The sequence below is a fragment of the Neovison vison genome, chromosome X, assembly GCF_020171115.1.
Source record: "Neovison vison isolate M4711 chromosome X, ASM_NN_V1, whole genome shotgun sequence".
NCBI lineage: Eukaryota > Metazoa > Chordata > Mammalia > Carnivora > Mustelidae > Neogale > Neogale vison.
The window spans coordinates 80211496-80233049 of record NC_058105.1 but is presented as its reverse complement, the minus strand read 5'-3'; the positions used below and the strand labels follow the sequence as shown (position 1 = coordinate 80233049).

General features: G+C 40.3%; 1 protein-coding gene across 2 annotated transcripts in view; it reads right to left on the bottom strand.

Moving 5' to 3' along the window:
• Window positions 1-125: 125 nt before the first annotated feature.
• The window catches only part of ALAS2 (5'-aminolevulinate synthase 2), a 92190-nt gene continuing 70761 nt past the window's right edge, over window positions 126-21554 (bottom strand). For both annotated transcript variants that reach the window (XM_044236030.1, XM_044236031.1), the window contains exons 2-11: window positions 19975-20170; window positions 19181-19303; window positions 17367-17474; window positions 14446-14668; window positions 13721-13905; window positions 8376-8555; window positions 6475-6639; window positions 5642-5910; window positions 4276-4438; window positions 126-306 (exon numbers count right to left, since the gene is read on the bottom strand). In XM_044236030.1, coding sequence (XP_044091965.1) covers window positions 143-306; window positions 4276-4438; window positions 5642-5910; window positions 6475-6639; window positions 8376-8555; window positions 13721-13905; window positions 14446-14668; window positions 17367-17474; window positions 19181-19303; window positions 19975-20155 — 1761 coding nt within the window. In that variant the 5' untranslated portion in view covers window positions 20156-20170 and the 3' untranslated portion in view covers window positions 126-142. The remainder of the gene's footprint in view (window positions 307-4275; window positions 4439-5641; window positions 5911-6474; window positions 6640-8375; window positions 8556-13720; window positions 13906-14445; window positions 14669-17366; window positions 17475-19180; window positions 19304-19974; window positions 20171-21554) is intronic.

The window sequence follows — 21554 nt, the reverse complement described above, 5'->3', positions numbered from 1 at the left end:
CTAACAAAGGACTACAAATGCTGCAGTTTGTTCTTTATTTTCAGACTGAAGTCAGCTAGAGGCACACAGCAAAGCGAGGACAGGAGGAGGCTTAGTCCCATATGAAGTACAAATGGGGTGGGGCTTTGAGGCAGCTGGCTTCTCAGGCATAGGTGGTGACATACTGGGGCCCCATATTCCCAAAGTAGGAACGTTCCCACTCACTCATGAGCTCAAAGTGCACAGGCCGATGACAGAAATTGCAGGCAGTCATAGATACATCCTGGAGGGGCAGCCCCACCTCACTCCAGGTTACCAGCAGCTTCTCTAAAAGGTGGTAAGGGGTGGGGAAGGAAAGAATTGGTTAGACAAGGTCTTACTAACCTCTGTGTCATGATACAGATAAGCCAAGATAATGATCCCTTCAAACCTCTATGATAGCTTGTAACCAGAAGTAACTCCTGTCTACTCCATTGTGTGCTATGAATAATGTATAAACGATTGGGAAGCACTCATTTGACATAATTTAAAGCTGTACTAGCCTGGCTTGGACCACTCCTAAGTATAGGACATGCTGTGACACCAGAAGTGAATCCATCATCAGGAAACTGAGCCTAATGAAGATGACAGTGACAGTAACCATATAGTGTCATCATTTGTGACCTTTGAGTCTGGGATTGGCAGTGTTCCCTTACTGGGGGGGAACCTAGAGAAGAGAACCTGACCCCATTGTTGGAAAAGCCTCAAGTGTGTGCTGGGCGGGGGGTGGGGGGGGGTGGAAGCTCTGTGCTTGACTTTGTTTTTATGCTTACTCCCTGGGAGATCTTGTTTAGTCTCATGGCTTTAAACACCATTTATATGCTGATGATTCTGAGCTTTTCATCTTAGCCCAGACCCCTATTCTGAATTCTAGACTCATATATCCAGCTGCCCTTCTGTATCTTCACCTGACTGTCTAATCAGCCTTTCTAATTTGACATGAGCAGAGCTGAGCTATTGATCTCTTTACCTTCCACCAAGTCTACTCTAGTTTCATCCTTATCCATCTCTAAGTTGATGGCAAATCTAGTTGTTTAGTCCAAAAATTTTAGAGCCATCTTCTATTTTTCTTTTTTTTTCTCTAACCACACATCTCATCTATCAGCAAGTAACCATTGACTTTACCTTCATAATTTAGATCACTTCTCATTACCTCTAATACCATCATCAGGTCTGAGTCATTATCCTCTCTTACTTGTAGTATTATAGTAGCCCCCAAATGGATCCCTACTTCCACGCATTCTCCCTTTTGTCTATTCTCAACATAGAAGTCAGACCAATTCTGTTAAAACCTGAGTCAACTCTGTCACTCCTCTGCTCAAATCCCTCAAAAGACCGTCTATTTCAGAGTTAAAGCCAAATTCCTTCACAATATGGACTCGCATTTCCCCTCACTATTCAGTTTTTGCCTTTTGTTTACACCACTGCATCCACACTTCTCTCTTCTTTGTTCCTCACGTGTAGAAGAATACTCCCGTAATAGGATCTTCCCCACCTTAGTCTATTCCTTCTGCCCAGGATGACCTTCCCCTTGATATCTGCCTAGTTAACTCCTTCACCTCCTTCAGAGCTTGGCTCAAGTGTCACAATGATCTTTACCCTTAACACTCAATGCTACAACCTTCCTCCAAACCAGCCTCTTCACACCTACATTTCCTGTTCCCTTATCTGCTGTATTTTTTCCATAACACTTAAAACTACCATGTTATATGCATTGCTTATTTTTTTAAAGTTTTTTTGACTATCTCCTTCCACTAGAATGTAAGCTTCAGAAGGGCAGTGATTTTTGTGTCTGCTTTGTTTACTACTGGATCCCCAGTACCTAGAACAGTATCTAGCAAACAGTAGGTACTCAAATACTTGTTGAAAGAATGAATGAAAGGATGACTAAGTCTAGAAGATGAAGTAAGCCAGAGGAAGGAGTGAGGGAGGGCGTTCCAATAAAAAGGGAGAATTATTAGCAAAACACGAAAGGTAGGGGCGCCTGGGTGGCTCAGTGGGTTAAGCCGCTGCCTTCGGCTCAGGTCATGATCTCAGAGTCCTGGGATCGAGTCCCGCATCGGGCTCTCTGCTCAGGAGGGAGCCTGCTTCCTCCTCTCTCTCTGCCTGCCTCTCTGTCTACTTGTGATTTCTCTCTGTCAAATTAATAAATAAAATCTTTAAAAAAAAACACGAAAGGTAAGAAAGTAGAGCAAAACAAGGGAATTTTAAGTTACTCAGTGTAGCTGGAAAAAATAAAATGAATGTGGAAAAGAGGTGAGGGCATAGAACTCACCATGTTTGAGGTACTGAATCCCATGCCAGGGGGCTTCAGCTGTTCTACACGCCAGTGAGCTCCAAATTTTGGACTGTACATTCTATCAGTATAAACATTTTAATGCATGCTTCCAATCTATGTATGTTTTTTATATATGGACACATGTATCATTATCAGTTTAAATGTTAAAGATCAATATCAGTAAAGCCCAATTTCCTATTTTTAAGATAAAAAAGAAACACAAAATTCTAATGAGTCCCCTCACCTAATGGGTCATCTTGCATACCTCACATTGGAAACCACTGCTCTAGTCCAGACAAATAGGAAACATGAAAAGGTTTAAGCAAGGGAAGTATATAGTCATATGTTTAGAAAAATCCCTCTGATGGTCACTGTGGACAAAAGATTAGAAGGGATCAAGAAAGAAGCAGGAAAATTAGAAATTACATTGACATGTCTTCTAAAATTGGCAATAGAAAAAACAAATTTGAGAGAGACTAGCAACCATTTGCAGGATTTCAGGATGGGTTGACTAGAGTTAAAGGACTGATGGAGTCATGGTAAATGCCTCTCATATCTCTTTCCTACAAAAGCGCAGCATGAATGGACACTCAGAGAACCTAGAATACTGAGGGCTCTACAATTGAAGCCCAGAGCAATGGAGAGGACTGAGCAAAAGGTCCAGGAGTCTGAATCATCAACTCAGGCAGTAGACCTAGTGGTTATGACTGTGGTGGTAGAGACAGACTCCACAGTTCAAATCCAGTAGCTGTGTGACCTTGGACCAGTTTCATATATTTTTTGTGCCTCAATTTCCACATATATAAAGGAGAATTGCTAATAATGGCATCTCAGCCTCATGTGTATTAGATGAGTTAATACATGCAAAGAGTTTAGAACAGTGCTTGGTACATGTTAAGTACTTAATAGATGTTGGCTAGCATTATTTGATGTTTTTAAATGAATGGCACCTACCTATCTTGTCTTCGTTGACTACCTATGCTCCAGACAAACAGAATGACTGTTGCCAGTGCATGTCTTGTGTTTTCCTACCTCTAGATCCTTGCTCATGGAATTTCCTTATTCTGGAATGTCTTTGCACTGTACCACATGTACTTCAAGGTGCAACACAAGGACTTCTTCACCCACAAAGCATTCCTGAGTTCATGCTTCTTACTTTCTCTAGCCATAAGTGCTCACTCTTCCTCCAGCTCCCAGAGCACTGGAGCTCATCATACTGGACCAGTACTGTCTATGTCTGTCTCCTTTTTTAGACTGTCAACGGCCTATATGTCTTTTGTCTAACTGACTTAGAATGAACAACTGCTCTATTCCAGACCATGAACTAAAAACTGCATTGAATGGGAATCTGGTAAACTTGAGGTAAATTGACTAAACCGGCCTTCAGGATAAAACCCAGGCTATTCAGTAGCCCTACAAATCTCTCAATCAAGTCTCTGTCTTAGTTGTCTTTGTAGACTCATAGACTGGCACTTCCTTCTTCCACTCCATTCCTACTACCCTACATTTCAGTAACACCTGTTTATTCTTGATATATCTCAAGCAGCTTTGCACCATTCTCTTTGCCTTTCTTTATGTTCTTCCTTCCCCAAGGAATACCACTTCCACACTGTTTCTTCTTTTGGTTCAATACCACTCACCTTATAAAACTCAGCTCACGTGTCACCTCCACTAGGAAGCCTGTCTTGAATTCTGCATGTTGTGTTTGGCCTGTCCTCTCTGCATCCACAACTCTCTGATGTACTGTCTTAATTGAAATTTGATAACCCCTTAAAGTCGTTGTTTGTGTCTGCTATGGTTCACTTGAACTGGGGCCTAGGGACTGTTTCTCATCCATTTATTACTAGTATAGGGTCTGGCACACAATATGTGTTCTAGAAATATACTTTTAAATTAAATAACATTCATTCCCTCAAATTCTTCAGATCCTGGGGCTGAAGGGAAAGAGAGTGCTCTAGAGACCCATACTGAGGACTTACGCACAAAGTCTTCCATCATCTGAGGGCTGTGGTGGGGAGAGGGTGCCAGGCGCAGCAGTTCTTCGCCCCGGGGAACAGTTGGGTAGTTGATGGCCTGCACATAGATACCATGCTTGGAAAGCAGGAGATCACAGATCTTGCTGTTCAGTGCTGCATCACCCACCTGGGCTCAGGAGAAAAGCCTGTCAGTATCTGCTACCCTTGCCCTACTATCACTAGTTCTATTAAGCAGGTGGAGGGAACCAGACCAATGAACATCACTGAATTTTGGGACAGAGGTTTTTTTTGTTTTGTTTTGTTTTGTTTATTTTCATAAGGGGCTTAGTGGCAGCTCCAGAATTTCTATCAAGGAGTTTCTCAGAGGCAGCAATTAAATTTGAAGGGGTTGGGTTGAAGGTGGTGTCGGCACCATGTCTTGAAGCTGTTTGCAGAGCAAGCACACTGGTTTTACCTAGGTAGTATGTTAATTTGGGGTGGTTCTAGGTAAGAAGATGAACTTCCCCAAGCTATCTCTGGGGTGCTGTCATTGGCTTAATAAAAAAAAAAAGTTCAAGAATAGTCTTTCCCAATTTCCCCAATATTTCCCAATATCCCCCCAAAAGAATATTGGCTTAGCCCAAGCAGTGACTATTTCTTTCTCATCCATAAAACGTCACAAAAAAACTGTCCTTACCACACCCTGACATACTGACACACACAAATAGACATTATTTTAAAAAAAAGTAGTGAAAAAAATAAAATAAAAAGAAGTAGCAGTTCATTTTCAAAGGCAGTAAACAAACATGGTTGGAAATCCAAAATAGCACTTTGTTCCATGGTTTTTGACTTTCTGTTTTCTGAGTTTTACCTAAAATCTTACTAAGAAGTATGATTCACATCATGTCCATATTATACATACACACATACATATCTGTGTGCATATATACATATATAGAACTAAAACATTTCTCACAAAATACTACCTTCTCCATGTGTGATGTATGCCAACATTTTCAATTCTATTTTTCCCCAATTCTATTTTTTTAAAAAATTTTTAATACCAGTCATAACTTACTAAACTGATTTTGTGACCCAATAATGATCTTGATCCATAGTTCCAAAGCACTGAATTATAGGTCATGGGTACCCAATATTGTGAGGGTCAGGACGGTCTAATAATCATGAGATAATAGCTAATGCAAAAAAAGAGGTGACTAATCCAGAATGGCTGATAATTTTTCAAAAAAGGGTAACATAGCTCAAAATAAGGAGGGTAGTTAACAGGAAAGTAAAAGATTGATAAGAGAAGCAGGTGTTGGTTTGCTGGGCATGGGAAGGTTCCAAGAAGAGATAAGTGGATAGGGCAATGGTTAGGGGGGGCTCTCACCCGGATGGGGATGATGTGGCTGGGGCAGGGGATGACAGGAAGGCCCCTGTCCATTAGTAGTTGGCGCATGTGCTTGACATTGCGCTGGTGGGCTCGTCTCAGGGCTTGGCCCTCCTCTCCCTTGAGTAGCCTCACAGATTCCAAAGCCCCAGAGAGCACCATGGGAGGCAGTGAAGTGGTAAAGATGAAGCCGGCAGCATAGGAGCGCACCATGTCCACCAAATCATGGGTGCTGGCGATGTAGCCACCCACACAGCCAAAAGCCTTGCCTGGAAACGAGGAGGAGTAGGATATGACAGAGCCCATAATTAGTCTTTAGAGGAACAGAATCATGTCCAGATAACACAAGGATGCACACAGAAGCTGGAGTTCCAGACTCCTGTCCCAGGCCTCTGCTTATCTCTCTTGTCCATGACAAGACAGACAGCTGATAACTCTGCTGCTTTGAGATAGGACTTTCAAGGCCTGCAACATGCAGTGACTAGATAGGCAGTAGCTGGGTGGGGACCTTTAGCTGCTTAGGCCCAAAAGTGGAACTAAGATGAAGTTTGGGGATGGAGTGGGGGAGGAATTTAGAACCACGGCTTTCCAGGTACTGACTTAAACTTGGCTATTTGGCCTTGCTTAGGTTTCTTCTCAAAAAACCCTCCCAGACTTTCTCAGCAACTCTGAAGTAGGGTAGGAGTGGACAGAGGGAATCCAGGAGTTCCATAGCCTGAGGCTATGAATTTTACCCAAATAACTTCTACAGCTTTGGGGAGGCGGGAGGAAAGGGCCTTGCAGGGGCCTCCTTTCTGGTTTATATATAAGGGCATCCCAAGGCACTCACTCACCAAGAGTTCCAGAGACAATGTCAATCTTGTACATAATTCCATCACGCTCCCCAATCCCAGCACCCCGGGACCCATATAGTCCTACAGCATGAACCTCATCCACGAAGGTCAGAGCCCCATACTGGTGGGCCACATCACATAACTCCCCAAGGGGACAGATGGCACCTGAGAAAAGTCAAGAAATAGAGGTAGGAGATCACAACCTTTCCCCAGCCCCATCTCCAGTGTGGAATTTGTGACCCATAGCTACTTTGGGTTGGAAAGGTAAAGGGTGTGTGTAATCACTTGGGACTATTTCAAACCTCCTTAAATATATTTACTGCATCCACCTCATGCCCACTCAAGGCATTTGTGTGTGTGCATTTCCCCTAGTTTGTAATTAAGCCTTGCCTTTCTGTTTTCCTATTTTTACTTCTGACAATATCTGTCCTCTTGTTCAAGCCATTTTCCAGCCTCTCTTTGCTTCCTTCCCATCCCCCAAGTTTGTGTATTTCCACTTAGGATTGGCACTAGCCCATATGATGCCTTTGTTTTAATAAATTCAAAAATGTGACTTTTTTCTCCAGGTTAATGCAGTCCTGATTTCAGATTCATCCCCTCAGGCAGGTACTTTTGGAAGCCTTGTCAATATCTTTATACTGCACTAGTCCTCCCTGTTTCTATCTTCCTGGATCTCTGTCACTATCCCCCCCCCTTTTTTTTTCCATAGCCCTTTCCATTGTTATTTCTATGTCTCCATTTTTTCTGTCTCAGATTTTGTTTCTCTCTCTCCTTTTCCATCCCCTCTCTCTTTTTTCTCTCTTCCTTTCCCCCCTTCCTTCCTTCCCTCCATCACTTCTCTTTCTCCCTTTGTGTCTTCAAATGGCTGTGAATCTCATATGTGGCCTTTTTGGCAACTCCTGCATATACAAGAACTCATACCTACTGTCAACCCCATCTGAAAAATGCCGAGGTGCAGGGAGTTGGAATACAGAATAAAATTCTTCAGGTGGAAACAGGGACTCCAAACCAGGATTAAAGAGTGTGTGCAACCCAAGATAACATAAGGGGCAAAAATCACTGGAGGTGGAGTTTGAGACAAAGAGTGAAATAGCTCAAGCATCATTTCAATGGAAGAAATTTAGCCCTAGAATTGGTAGTTTAAGTACTGTCTACCAACAAAATAAGGAGACATTCATTTGTAAATGTAAGGAAGTAGAATGATCACAACATGGTTTTCACTATTATGATATTTACTTAGATTATAAAAATGGAATGACTTCCATTGTCTCTAATTCTTACAACCAGATATTTTATGTTGGGGAAAACTGAAGCTCAAGGAGTTGAAGATCATACAGTGAGTAAGTGCCAGAGATAGGATTTGAACCCAGGTCTCTTTCACTTGAAAACATGTTTTGGTTCCAATGCTTCATACTGGACCCTGAAAAAAACTCCCAGTGCTTTTTAAAATTTTTCATTGCAGAGACCAGACACTAGAATGATTGATTTGCACACCATTTCTAATGGAGGGAGTGTTGTGTGAAGGAATTGGAGTTGGAGGAATTGGAATCATATGTTCTAGGGTACAGATTGGAATGTTCTAGGGTACAAATACTTTGGCACCAATTTACTGAGTCAACCAAGACAAGTTGGGTGCTGCTTCTGAACTTCAGTTTCTTAATCTGTAAGATCAGTATAATAGCTGCCTTTGGCATTTACCAGTTGTATGACCTTGAGCAAGTTACTTGACTTGTTTGTGTCTCAGTCTCCTCATATAAATAAATAGAAATAATAATAGCACCTGCCTCGTGGAATTCTTGTGAAGATTAAGTTAAAAATACTAATATTTTGCTTGGCATATAAACAAATTCTATACATGTCAATTATTATCATTGTTATTGTGGTTTTCATGATATACATACCATCCATGGAGTGAACAGTCTCAAAGGCCACAATTTTGGGTGTCTTAAGGTTGGACTCCTTTAGAAGTTTCTTCAGGTGGTCAGGGTCATTGTGCCTGAAGACAAACTTGGCTGCTCCACTGTTACGAATACCTTGGATCATTGAAGCATGATTGCCTGCATCTGAGTAAATCTCACACCCTGAAGAACCAGATACATATTAATTAAGCTTCTCTTCCAGTATTTCTGCTTGGCAGAGAGCTGGCCATCCCTCCCTTTGAAGGCTCTGTCTGTTTCCTTCTCCTCTGAAGCCCTTGTGACACCTCTTCCTCCCTTGAAATTCTGACCCCTACACACTTCCCTTCAGTCATTTCTAAGCCTGATCTGACACTGACTATCTTTGGGTGGAGGAAATTTAAATTCCCAAGAAGCTCTAGAGTTTCTTGACAGGGTTTAGGTTCCTACTCCCAGATACATAAGATCAAGCATTGGAAAAGAGTTTATTCAAGGGAATGGGACTAGACCTGTTGACTTGGACTGATAATAGTTTCTTCCTGATCTAGATGAAATCCCACCTCTTCTAGGTAGCATCCCTCTGCTTATAGTTACAGGATAGATACTTAACAGATTTTCCATTTGACTCGTATGTTCATGGCATGTCAGAGCAGAATGGAACACTAGTGAACATGGAGCCCAGCTCCTTAACTTTTATAAGTGAGGAAACTAAAGTCTACAGAGGGGAAGACCTTTCTCTAGGGCCTGAGGAATGCAGGGCTTTTCACTGAACAGATGTGGTAGGGCAGGTGGAGGTGGGATATTGGTGGAAGGAATTGATTCTTGGCTCCCCCAAAATTGCACTGACATCAAGGAACTGTGGCCTTTCATTAGAGTAAGTTGTCATTTCTAACTGATGAAATCAGGCATGACTTCCTGGAGGACCTGCCATGAAGGAAAGTAGACTGGGAGTTTCCTGAGAGCAGGAATCATGCATTTTTATTGTTGTTAATGTAAGAAGATGTTATTTGAAGGATGCATTATACAGTGTAGTTCCAGTGAGTTAAGCACATGGCTATTCCCATATGCTTCTACAAATACCTTTACAAACACTTATATCTTAGTGAAAGATGTTCCTTGAAAGATGCATTATATGCAGTGGAGTTTGAATGAGTTAAACACTCTGCTATTCCCATCCACTTCTACACATAAGTTTACAAACACTTACATGTTCATGAAAGATGTTATTTGTAGTTTTTATTTGTATTTCCCTGATTATCTGTGATGCTGAGCGCCTTTTTATATGTCTGCTGTCCATTTGTACATCGTCTTTGGAAAAAAATGTCTATTCATGTCTTCTGCCCATTTTTAAATTGAATTATTAGTTTTTTGGGTGTTGAGTTTTCTAAGTTCTTTATGTATTTTGGATATAACTCTTTATCAGATATGTCATTTGCAAATATCTTTTTCATTTCATAGATTGCCTTTTACTTTTGTTGATTATAAACTACAAACACTGAAACAGGAAGAAATAGAAAACTTGAGCAGACCAATAACCAGCAATGAATTTGAATCAGTAATGAAAGAACTCCCAACAAAGAAAGGTCTGGTGCCAGATAGCTTCATAGGTAAGTTCTACCAAACATTTAAAGAAGAGTTAATTTTTACTCTTCTCAAACTATTCCAAAAAATTGAAAAGGAAGGAAAGCTTCCAAATTCATTCTATGAGACCAGCATTACCCTGATACCAAAACCAGACAAAGACTCCACTAAAAAAGAGAATTAAAGGCCAATATCCCTTGAATAATGTTTTTCTGAAAATAAATAAATTGAAAAAAAAGGCCAATATCCCTCATGAACATAGAAAAACTCTCAATAAAATATCAGCCAACCAATTCCAACAATGTATTTAAAAAAATCATTCACCATGATCAAGTGAAATTTGTTCTTGGTTTGCAAGGGTGCTTCAGTAAGTCAATCAATGTGATCTACCACATTAATAAAAGAAATGAAAAGAACCAAGTGATCATTTCAATAGATGCAGAAAAAGTATTTGACAAAGTACAACATCTGTTCATGATAAGAACTATCGACAAAGTAGGTTTAGAGGGAACATCTCTCAACATAATAAAGGCCATATATGAATAACCCACAGACAATATTGTCCTCAATGAGGAAAAACTGAAAGCTTTACCTGTATGGTTAGGAATAAGACAGGGATGTCTACTCTCACCACTGTTATTTAACATAGTGCTGGAAGTCCTAGCCATAGCAATCAGACAACAAGAAGAAATAAAAGGAATCCAAATCAGTAGGGAAGAAGTGGAATTTCCATGATTTTCACATGACATGATGTTCTATGTAGAAAACCCAAAGAGTCCACCCCAAAATTGCTAGAACTGTTAACTGAATTCAGTAAAGTCACAGGACACAGATAAATGTACAGAAATCTGTTGCATTTCTATACACTAATAATCAAGCATCAGAAAGATAAATTAAGGAATCAGTCTCATTTGTAATTGTACCAGAAACAATAAGAATCCCAGAAATAAACCTAACCAAAGAGGTGAAAGACCTGTATTCTGAATACTATAAAACACTGATGGAAGAAATTGAAGATGACACAAAAATATAGAAAGACATTCCATGCCTAAATATTGGAAGAAAAAATATTGTTAAGATGTCTATACTACCTAAAGCAACCTACACATTCAATGCAATCCCTATCAAAATATCAACAGCATTTTTCACAGAGCTAGAACAAACAATCCTCAAATGTGTATGGAACCACAAAAGACCTTGAATAGTCAAAGCAACCTTGAAAAAAGAAAAGCAGAGCTGGAGGCATCACAATTCTGGACTTCAATTTAGATTACAAAGCTGTAGTGATCAAAGCAGTATGGCACAGGCAGAAAAATAGACACACAGATTGATGGAATAGAATAGAAAACCCCAAAATGATCCCACCACTGTCAATTGGTCAATTAATCTTCAACAAAGCAGGATAGGATATCCAATGGGTGGGGGGAAACCAGACTTTCAACAATGGTGTTAGGAAAACTGGACGACATGCAAAAGAATGAACTGAACCGTTTTCTTACACTATACACAAAAATAAATTCAAAATGGATTAAAGACCTAAATGTGAGACCTGAAGCCATAAAAGTCCTAGAGGAGAACATAGGCAGTAACTTCTTTGACATAGGGTAAAGCAACTTCTTACTAGATTTGTCTCCTGAGGTAAGAGAAACAAAAGCAAAAACAAACCATTGGGACTTCATCAAAATAAAAAAGCTTCTGCACAGTGAAGGGAATAATCAACAAAACTGAAAGGAATCACATGTTTTATCTTTCTATCTCTGGTACCCAGTACAGGTCTAAGTACCCAGTAGATGCTAAGTAAACATTCACTGTTTGAATGGATGGATACGCAAATTACTGATATATAAGTGAGCAAATGAATATATTACTGAATGAAAGAGTGAGAGAAGGGGTATCAAAGATGAGGCTAGAAGCTAGATTATTGAGGGCTTTGGAATCCATGATAAAAAGTTTGGGTTTGTTCCTAAGGGCAGTGGGGATATATTAAGTTTTTGGCAGGGGGTAACAAAGATAAGTTTGCCTTAAAAAACATTATTCTTACTGCTGTGAAGAACAGAATATAGGAGGGCAAGAGTGAAATCAAGAAAATGATGTTGGGTGTGCCTGGGTGGCTCAGTTGGTTGTCTGCCTTTGGCTCAGATCATGGTCTTGGAGTCTCAGGATTGAGCCCCATATCAGGCTCCCTGATCATCAGGGAGTCTGCTTTTCCCTCTCCCTCTGCCCCTCCCCACCTGTGTTCTTTCTCTCCTTTTCACTTTCTCAAATAAATAAATAAAGTCTTAAAAAAGAAAATTATATTTGTCTAGGCTAGAATGATGGCAGTAGAAACGAAAAGAAGTTTAATTCTAATGGTTGAGGAGGATCTTCACTGAAAAATTCCCAAAGAGGTTGGATTTATTGGGGTTATGTGTGCTCTCAGAAAAAGTTTCTGGAGGCAGTGGGAATGTTTACAGTGTGCTGAAGAATCAATAGGAAGTAAGGAAGTAATAGCAAGTGTGGAGACTTCTCTCAAACAGTTTTTTGTTATAGGAAGGAGAGAGATAGGGCAGTAGTTAGAGAGTGATGAGAGGACCTTTTTTTTTTCTTTAAGATAACAGAGACTTTAACATGTCTGAAGAGGAGAGGCTGAAGACACAAGGAGAGAAGGAAGTGATAGATCAAGGTTCATGAGGAGGCAGAGGGGACTGAGACACAGAGCACCAGGAAAAGTATTAGTCAACAAAAAGAAAGGCACTTCTTTTGTTGTGACAGGAGAGAAAAGGTGAAGAGAGGACGTTTGGGGATGTTTGTGAGTCTGTAGGTAGTTTGCATCAAGGATTTGAGGACATTGCTACTTGAGGACTTTTATTTTCAGTGAGGAAGGAAGTGGAGTTATCTGCTGTGGTTGAGGGTAAGGTGGAAGGGTGAGAAGGCTGGGAAGAATGGGGGTTTGCAAAACTGCCCTGGAGATTTGGAAGGCTGACTTTGGAAACAGGATTGCTAGACAGCATAGAGGACCTGGTGAAGTTGGGGACCATGAAGTTTTAGTGGCTCCCACCTGGGATATGCACCTAGGATTGACATGGAGAAAGTGGAGAGTTATATTCATCCGTGGTTGGGGATGTGATGGAATGACAACAGGCGTATGAATTAAGGACATTATTAGCTAAGGAGTGGGAGATTGGGAAGATCAGGTCCAGATGGGATCCACTATACAAGGAAGGGATTGGCTTTAGGCAGAAGAGATGTGCCTTCAAACTGTAAAAGGAAAGAATGAAATAAGTGTAGGTGAAAAATCAGATAAGTTTGTAGGTTTGATGTCTTTAAGTTAAAAGAGTTTCTGTCTGATGGCTTCTGTTTTCTTTGTGATATGAGATGTGAGGTTATTTGCTAATAGTGAAGAAGGAGATAGTCACAGGTTTTAAAAGAAAAGAATATTTGGGAAAAAGCTAACATAGGGACATAAAAGAACTATTTATGGTTGTTTGGAGCCCACGTGAGTTGTGGGGGGAGGTGATAAATTTATGGTGTTACCCTTCTGTGAGTTTGGGCAATGTTCCTCAATAGTATTCTTCAGCCTAACTGAAGAAGGGGAGAAATGAGAGAGATGTAATCATCCAGTTTATATATATATAAATATATATATATATATATATATATAAATGAGATATATAAAGTGGGTAAGAAGGAAGAGCAATGAGATCAAGTGAACTCAGAATAGAAGGAAAAGATGATGAAGGCAGTGAGACTGCATGTTTTAGGTCAAGATACCAACCCTGAACAGAACTTACCTGGCAGGATCTTTGCCAGGGTGAAGAGAGTAGAGTCATTGGCCACAAAACAGGAAGAGAAGAGCAGGGCTGCATCTTTTTGGTGCAGCTCAGCCAGCTCCTGCTCCAGCTCCACATGAAACTTACTGGTACCTGAAATGTTGCGGGTACCACCAGCTCCAGCTCCATGACGCTGCAGAGTCTCCCTGGCCAGAAGAAAACAGAGGAAAAACATGGAGATGGAAAAACCCTTTTCAGGCACTGAGGCAGGTTTCTCTTCAATGATGGAGGTCAGTGTTTACTTAGTGATCCTATATGAGTTGTGTTCTATATAATCAAGTAGAGGGCAGGATGGAGACAATGAGGATACATGGGTCCTCCTTCTCAGGCTGATGGCACGCAGGGATGCGGGGAGAAGCTGGGTTGAATTTGAACAGCTCTAAGACGTTCTAGAGGAGGTCACACAGTATCTCTGGCAATACTTATTCTGTCCCCAGAGTAAGAGCTCATGAAAATTGCTTGGTCTTCCATCTTTTCCACAGAACAGGACAGTCAAGAGTTTGGAAATCATGGTTTGTTGACTGACATGGTTCATATATGAGGATTAGATATGCTGGAAGACCATGTACAAAAGGGGTGGTAGGAGGTAGGTTTCCACTGCCAGCTCTGCCTTTCCCTTCCGTGTGTGGCTTTGATTCTTCTCTGTTTGTGTCCCCACAGTTCATGCCCCAGATCTTACTACTCACTGTGTAGCTTGCAAAACCTGAGGGTGCCGGCTCATGCCTAGGTAGTCATTACTACACCAGACAGACACATCCTTTGAGGCCATAGATGCCTCAGAGAAGTGTTGGGCAAAGGGGTATGCATCAGCCCAGCGGTTTACGGTCTTGAACACACGATAGGTGTGGTCCTGTTTCTTCTCCATGATCTTATGCCTGAAAAACTGGTCATAACCAAAAACATGGTTTCCTGTAGAAGTAGAGATGGAGATGAAAATAATTTATTTTTAAATCACTTCCTGACTGGTCCATATTTTATTCGTGCTGTTGATTTGAGTTCTCCAGTTCTCTTTTCATTTATTCATTTATTTGATCAGTCATTAACTTACAGAGCCACAGTAACTCTCCACTACTTCATTCAATCATCCCTTTGCTTTCTCATTTGCTCATTTACTCAGTAAATTATTCATACATTCACTCTGGCTTCCTACCCGTGGTAAGGCCTCCTCTCTTTTTCTAAGGTTACTGTGGTATCATTCTTGCTGAAATCACTACTTCTAGTTTCAGTGGAGAGAGTTTCAACAGATCTGGTTTCTAGGTATTGCTCTGTCACTTCCTAGTTATGTGACATTGAGTAAGTCATGAACCCTTTCTCTTAGTTTTAATTTCCTCATATGTAGAATGGGGCTAATAATACCTTCTTGAAGAATTGTGAGCATTTGATGACAAACAGAACATCATGTAGCTGAACTAATGTTTGGTGCATAGTAGTAGTATTATAATTATAGTAGTAGTAGTAGCTAATATTTAATTTTATTATTATAACCAATATTTAATAAGCACCTATTATATGTAATGCCTTATCTTGGGAACTTTATAAATATTATTTCTTGTAGCCCTCACAATAATCCTATGTGGAAAGTATCATTAGTATCTCCATTTTACAGATGAGGAAATGGAGGCATAGATAGGTTAGGTAATTTAACCAAGGTTATACAGCAAGTAAGTGAGCTACAAGCAAGTGACCTAGTGTTTACTTTTAAAACTGCTATTTACTGCAAAATGGAGCAATATTGTTTTGGGGGATAAATTGAAATAATGTATGCCAAAGGACTTGTTAAACTCTAGAACTCTAGAGTTCTTATGAGACAGAAATCATGATTGTTGCAGATGACAAGTTATGTGGTAGGGATATAAACTGGTAGTATCTTTGCTGCAGGGATGTTTGGAAATATGTATCAAGAGTTTTTAAATGCAAATACTGGCATACACAGAGAACTAATTTTTTAAAAAGCCTCTGAACAATTGATGTGCCTGGGTGGCTCAGTTGGTTAAGTGTCTGCCTCTTTTTTTTTTTTTTTAAAGATTTTATTTATTTATTTAAATTATTTTTTTTTAAATTATTATTTATTTATTTATTTGACAGAGAAAGAGATGGCAAGTAGGCAGAGAGGCAGGCAGAGAGAAAGGGGGAAGCAGGCTCCCTGCTGAGCAGAGAGCCTGATGCAGGGCTCAATCCCAGGACCCTGAGATCATGACCCGAACCAAAGGCAGCAGCTTAACACACTGAGCCTCCCAGCTCCCCCGTGTCTGACTCTTGATTTTGGCTCAGGTCATGATCTCAGGGTTGTGAGATTGAGCCCCCAATCAGGCTCCTGCGTAAGATTCTCCCTCTCCTGCTGACCCCACCCCAGTTCTCTCTCTAAAAAACAAAACAAAACAAAACACAAAAAAACTAAGAACAACAACAACAAAAACTTCTGAAAACTTATTATGAAAATTTGTCGACCCAGTAGAAAAATGGACAAAGAATATAAACAGAAAAGTCAATAAATGTGGAAGATGTTTAATCAAGGAAAACCAAACTGCAAAATAAAATTTTCACTGATACCGATAAAGATTTAGAAGTTTGATAATATCAAGTCCTAGAGAGCGTGTGAGAATATGGATACTGTCTTTGATAACTGGTACACGACTTTGGAGGGCTAATTAACAATATTTATTAATATTGAAAATGTACGCAACCTTACACCCTAAGAATTTGCACCTATTAATTCTTTCCCATAGGAAAAAAAAAACTGACCTATGTGCATGAAAATGTACATTGAATATTGTTTGTTGCACCACTGTTTGTAATAGGAAAAGTTGGAAGCAACTCAATAGGGGAATAGCTAAATAATCTCTAGTATATTCATACTGGGTCTATAATACTATATGTTATCTTTGATTTATGTAAAACCAACCTACACTATAAACCAGAATAAAGCACAAGAAAAAAATAACCTGAATTATAGATGCTTGATTAGCTGAATGATGCTGCATCCATGCTACAGAACAAACTTCAACATTAATAATTATTATGCATCTCTATGTCTAGGGACATGGAAAGATGCCCATGATATATTGTTAGGTAAACAAAGGAAGGTAACAAAACCAGCAGAATAAAATCACATTTCTCATAAAAACATGTGTGTGGAGGGAAGCATAGGAGGTGTGTATATGTGTGTGTGGTTAGTTATGGAAAAATATCCAGAAAAAATATAAATAGTTAATGGTGGATGGTGGAACTCTGAGTGATTTAAATTTCCTTCTTTATATGTTCCTATATCGGTTGAAAAATACTTCACTCCATGAGGGAAGCATGGAGAAGAAATAATAGGAATAAACCTAGTATTTAATGAGGGCTCATAATAGCTAGAAACACTTCCATAAATCTAATTTTATTTCTTCCTCATGTTAACCAGCTGGGGCAAGCATTAAAATTTCACTAAAGGGAAGTGACTTACTTGCCAAAACACATTGATCCAGCAAGTGCCAGCATTAAAATTTAAACCCAGATTCCCTTTGGTTCTAAAGCACTTCTTTGCATTTCCCCAACTGTTTCAGAAGCTCCTTGAGGACTCCTTCCACATTGCAACCCCCCTTTATTTCCACTTCAACAAACTCACCAATCATGTTGTTCTGAACCTGGTGTGTGACCTCTGAAATTAGGTCTGGCTCCTGGGGATTGTAGAGTGGCTTTCTCAAGCTGGTTGAGGCCTGGGGTCTGGGCAGGTCTGACAGAGAGTGAGATTCATTGGCCATGAAGAGAAGGGAGAAAAAAAAGAAAGCATGTTCTGTCTTCTTTAAACTCAATACAACATGAAAATTCAAGTTTATGAAGTATAGAAGACTACAGAGAGCAGAAATATTCTGTCAAGTGAGCCCCTACTCATCTCCCAAAGTGGAAACCTCTGTGTCAGGACACCTTCCATAAGATGCTACATTTTCCCCATTAGAATTTTCCCTTGGGTAAAGCAACTGGGGCAGCCACTCTGAATCTTGTACTTGGGAGATATATGCAGGGCAGTGTACCTTGTTCTTCTTTTCTGAATGTCATTAAAATTCAAATTTGACTTTCCAGAATAAGAGAGAAATGTAGGACAAAACTCAAATGAATACAGATAGCTGAGGAAGGTGTGCTGGAATTTTTTTTTTTAATTTCTCCTTGTAATGGTCAAAGCTGACCAAGTTTGATGGGTGTATTAGTTTTCTTTTGCTTCTTTTTTTTTTAATTTTTTTTCCAATTTATTTATTTTCAGAAAAACAGTATTCATTATTTTTCTCTCTTATTCTGGAAAGTCATTTTACCTTAAGGCAAAACTACTCCCATCTCCTTAACACGAACATATCCCTTATAGCATATCTTCTCAAAGTAGAAAAAATGAACATGTTAATGGACCCAAATACATACTCTCTCTATATCATAGACATAAGAGGCAAAAATTATAAACAAAACTATGCTTAGTAATTAATGTTTCAGTATCCTGTCTTACTTAGAAATGATTTAGGCATCTAGTCAATATTGATTGATTAACTCAATTTAATATCAATACAAGGTACGTTTGTTGCAACATGGACGGGACTGGAAGAGATTATGCTGAGTGAAATAAGTCAAGCAGAGAGAGTCAATTATCATATGGTTTCACTTATTTGTGAAGCATAACAAATAGCATGGAGGACAAGGCGCGTTAGAGAGGAGTAGGGAATTTGGGTAAATTGGAAGGGGAGGTGAACCATGAGAGACTATGGACTCTGAAAAACAATCAGAGGGGTTTGAAGTGGCGGGGGGGTGGGAGGTTGGGGTACCAGGTGGTGGGTATTATAGAGGGCACGGCTTGCATGGAGCACTGGGTGTGGTGAAAAAATAATGAATAATGTTTTTCTGAAAATAAATAAATTGAAAAATAAAATAAAATATAAAAAAATTCAAATTTGAAATTTTCACCTATAATGATATCCCAAAAGGACCTGTGAAAAATGTCAACAGTGTGGCCCTATTTCAAGTGTGATAATCTTGAATAATCTTCACCAATTGAGTTGACCTGGGGCTTCTTACCCTTCTAAAAGATGTATCTGCTTCCAACACTTACTCTTTCATGCAAATCTAGATTGTTGTATAGTGATATTGCTTAAATGTGAGAGCCCAGACTTTTGGGATCAATTTAGCCACTTGGGAGAGAGGAGGTAGAACTCTAGAGGGATCATTTTAAACTAATGGTGTAAAGTTACAAGAGCCTATACATGTATGTGTGTTGGGGAGGGTACATTTCAGTGCACTGGCTAAGCTATTGCCTACCATGTTCCCCTTGGGAATGACTGGACTTCCCGTCATGGGATGTATACTAGCTGACCTAGGATTAATTAGCCTAGCTCAGGACTGTAATGAAGTGAATTCAAGCATTAGGAGTAGAGCCTGGGTAAGGTGGCACTTGACTCCAACCTGTCTTGAAAATCTTCACATCTTCCTGGACTTCTGGAGCTGCCTTCTGCACAATCTTGCTCTTCCCATCTTGGAGTTCTGACAGCATAAAGGGACAGTGGCTCTTGGCACAAGATGGAGAGTCTATGCAAAGGTAAGAGAGTAAGTGGCAGTGCATTTCTAGCCATAAGTTTAGTTTAACAATGATTACTAAGACCTACTGTATCCCAAAGCTCTTTCTCAGGCTATGATAGAGATACAGAAATGGAATGGATGAGTCTGGTCCCTGTGCTTGGGGGGCTTCTAGGCTGGCAGAAATGGCATACACTGAAGATACATTATGAACAATGTTGGGATGAGAGGGAGGACATGGGCTATGGAAGTCTAAAAGAGGGAAGGGACATGACCCAGAATTGGAATTGAACAGGCTGGACGGAGGTTTAGACAAGCTTCACAGAGGAGATGATGCCCTAGTTAAGTGTCATATGAGAAGTATGAGATACTCTGGTAAAGGGTAATTGTGAGGGTCATTTGACAGGAGCAAAGGCACAAAAGTTTGAGATTATAGAGTTGATCAGGCAATTTTAAGTAGTATCAGCATGACTGGAGTATATAGAGTGTGAGGAGCATGAGAGTGAGACTCTTGAGAGATATTGGCAGAATTTGGAACCCTGGTGTGTTTTGGGACCATCTCATTTAACCTTGACACTTTTCACATGAACCTTCTCATTTATAAGGCAATGATGGCCAGTATGACTTGGAACTTTTTTTTCCAGGACCCAGATATTCTCCCCCATTTGCCAGAAACTTCTTACCTCCTCCAGCCTTGGTTGCCTTAAGGTGGATTTGAGAACAGGTTGGTCCTTGGGGGGCCAGGATAGGACAGCGCCCAATACCAAACCGGAACTGGTGACTCTTAAGCATCTTGCCCAGGGGGCCTGTGTGGCCCCGGGCAAGGACTGGACAGCACTGTAGCAACATGGCTGCTGCTACCATCTTGAGCCCGAAGTCCTGAACAAGATTTGGAAGAGATAAGAATCCATCATGAAGGCCTGGCCAAAAACCAAGAGTCATTGCTGTGTTTGATCCTTTGCCTTTAGCTTTCCACCCAATGCAAACTGCTCTCTCCAGAGATGCCCTTATTGTCCTTCCATGGTAAGAACTTTTCCCAATATCAAAATGTACTCATAGGGCATCAGGGAGGAAGAAATGAGACAATGACCATTAGACAATGGGGTAAAGGAAAGAGTTACAACTGAAGGTCAGAAAGCCTAAATTCTCATTCAGACTCTGCCGCTGACCCCTTCTGTGATGATGAGGATTACTTAAGTGTGATTATATGCAGCAGGATGAGAGCTGATAACCCACTAACTCTTAAGTTAACAAGGCTAAAAAGTCTTTCTAAGAATGTTAGCCTCAGTCAAGTTAATATTCAGCCTGCAAATGCAGATGGATGCCATTGGCCAGGGCTCCTGAGACTTGACTTAAAGTGTTTACTGAGAAGGTCCAACCAGAGAGGGAAAAAGAGCTTGAGGCCACAGGTACCAGTTTAAGTAGATTCAGCAAATAGGACAAAAGGGCAGGCCCTAAGCCATACAGGCCATATGCCACCGGACTGGTATTTTGTTGCTTTTGAACTTGCTCCTAGATTTTTTAAAAGGACATTTAGAGGGGATGAAAACAAGACCCAAAGGGTCTAGGAAACAAGTCTAGGCACTAATGGAAGAGGCAGAGGATAAGACTGAAAGGAGAACGGACAGAGAGGAGATCAGAAAAAAAGATAATAAATACCCATAGTAGGTATTCAATAAATATGTGTTGAATTTGGGAGTAAGTTAATGCATGAATAGGGACTGAAGTAAAGGAAAGAAAGGAAGGGTAGGGAAAGAGTCAGGAGAAAAGAGAAATTGTGAAAGATAAAAGGAGGAAATTGAGAGAGAACAAAGGCATAGTGGTAGTGGTGAAGTTAGAGGAACAGAAATTGTGGGAAAGAAACAGATCAATAACATAGGGAAAGGGGATAGGTTCGTGATATAAATAGGGAGAGGAAGACTGATCCAGAAAACCAGAGGAAAAAGGGATTATGGGAAATACAAAAGGATAAGGAAAGAGACTTAGATGAGAAAGAGAGTGAGTGACAGACCAGAGGTAGAGGCAGAAACAGGCAGAGGGACACAAAACAGACATGCGGAGAAATCAAAGAACATACAGGAAAATACAAAGACTCAGGAAACTAAAACGACAGAGAGGAGGAAATCCAGCAGGAGCAGAAAGTCAGTCAGGCACAAAGATAAAGGATAAATGCTGCCAGAGATAGTGGGGGTGGGGAAGAGCAATACCGAAGAGTTAGGGTAAGAGGAGATCGACCCTACTGAGGGAGACTGAGCAACAGAGA